The sequence below is a fragment of the Fonticula alba genome, assembly GCF_000388065.1.
Source record: "Fonticula alba strain ATCC 38817 unplaced genomic scaffold supercont2.1, whole genome shotgun sequence".
NCBI classification, from domain to species: domain Eukaryota; order Rotosphaerida; family Fonticulaceae; genus Fonticula; species Fonticula alba.
The window spans coordinates 2,173,110-2,174,756 of record NW_009242971.1 but is presented as its reverse complement, the minus strand read 5'-3'; the positions used below and the strand labels follow the sequence as shown (position 1 = coordinate 2,174,756).

Genomic DNA, 1,647 nt, shown 5'->3' with positions numbered 1-1,647 from the left:
CCCCCCCCACCTGCCCTTGCACTTCCCCTGCACGCCCCTCACCGAAGACGAAAAAAGCCCACCCCCAGCACCCGAAAGATGTCCGAGCACGGTCCCCCCTCGCAGGCCCCGTCGGCCGCCACCGGCGACCTGATGTTCCCCCTGGATGGCACCCAGGCGCGCAAGTCCCTGGATACCCTGACCAAGTGGAATGCCCTCATCGACACGGTCCCCGACACGCTGGACCGCCTGGAAGGCCGGCGCTTCCTTCTGCGCTCCTTCGGCATGGGCATGGAAATGTACCTGGAAAACTGGTCGCCGGACGCCCCGAACTTCGTGTCCTCCTGCGGCCCGACGCGCAAATTCTACGCCGACTCCCCGGATACCGACTATCTGCGGGCCAACATCGTCCTCAAGGGCAACCGCGTGTACCGGGTGTGGGGCCAAATTGTCGGCAACAATCCCCTCTACTTCGGGCTGCAGTATTACCGCGGCCGCGGTGCCCCGGGGGCCCATATGCCGGATGCCGACTTCCGCCTCGACTCGGCCGGGCGCTTTGAGATCTTCCTGACCGCCAACCCGGATCGCCTGCCGGCCGGCGCCTCGCGCGACCAGGTCCTCCTCGGCGTCGGCGACGAGGTGGGCATCATCTTCCGCCAGTATTTCTCCGATCGCAGCACCCAGGCCCCGATCCGAGTCTTCATCGAGCGTGTGTCCTGCGACAATGCCATGAACTACTCGGGGGTCGACCCGTCGTTGGTCCGCCTGCCGGAGGGCGAGGCCCCGGGCGCCGGCGCCGCCGTCCAGTTCTACATGACCGGTGCCGATCTCATGCATCGGAACATCGAGTCCACCCTGCATGGGACCATGGTTGCCCACAAGATGTTCATGGCCCGTGCCCGCCGGCGCTTCATCAGTGCCGACGACACGAACCTCTTCCCGACCCTGGACAACCGCTACCGCGTTGCTCACCTGGACGCCCTCCGGCCGGCCAGCTACCTGGACGACGGTACCCCCGGGCCGTCAGCCCAGAACGAGGACACCTCCGGCTACCCGGTGTACATCCTGCGTGGGTGCGTATGCGAATATGCTTTCTTGCCCCCCCCCCCCTGCTATCTTCTTTGTCTCAGATCGATCATTACCCGCGGAGGCAAAGGTGTCCTCTCACCATCCCTGTCACACCTGAACTTGGCCTGACCCCCATCCTTCTCACGCTCCCCCCCGATCAGTCTGGCCACCGATGCGCGCTACTTCTCCCTCTGTCTCTACAACGTTTGGCTCGAGTCGCTGGATTACGTCCGTCACACGATCCACCTGAACAATACCCAGATGGTGTTCGCTCCGTACTCCGAGGCCCCGGCCTCGCTGGCCCACATGACTAAGGAGTCCGGCGTCGACTTCGACCTCAGCTGCCCCAAGGCCCAGTACTTCGAGGTGGCTGTCTGTGCGGTGGACCCCGGCCACCGGAACTGGCTCAACACCACCGGTCACGAGTCGCTGAATGTCGTGGCCCGCGAGCTCCTCCCGGTGCGCCCGGCCCATGGGAAGGACGGCCCCCCGATTGAGGTCATCCGCACCACGGTCGGCGAGCTGGCCAGCCTCTCCTCGGCGGCATTCATGGTCCCGGCCACCGCCGACAAGGGGCCCGACGACCGTGCCCGCCTGTAA

At 65.7% G+C, this 1,647-nt stretch overlaps 1 protein-coding gene across 1 annotated transcript; it reads left to right on the top strand.

Annotated features, from left to right (window-relative positions):
* Positions 1-78: 78 nt before the first annotated feature.
* Positions 79-1,647, top strand: H696_00486 (hypothetical protein; the record flags this gene model as incomplete). Its single annotated transcript, XM_009494343.1, has 2 exons — positions 79-1,052; positions 1,209-1,647. The coding sequence occupies 2 exons, from the start codon at positions 79-81 to the stop codon at positions 1,645-1,647; spliced, it is 1,413 nt and encodes a 470-aa protein (XP_009492618.1).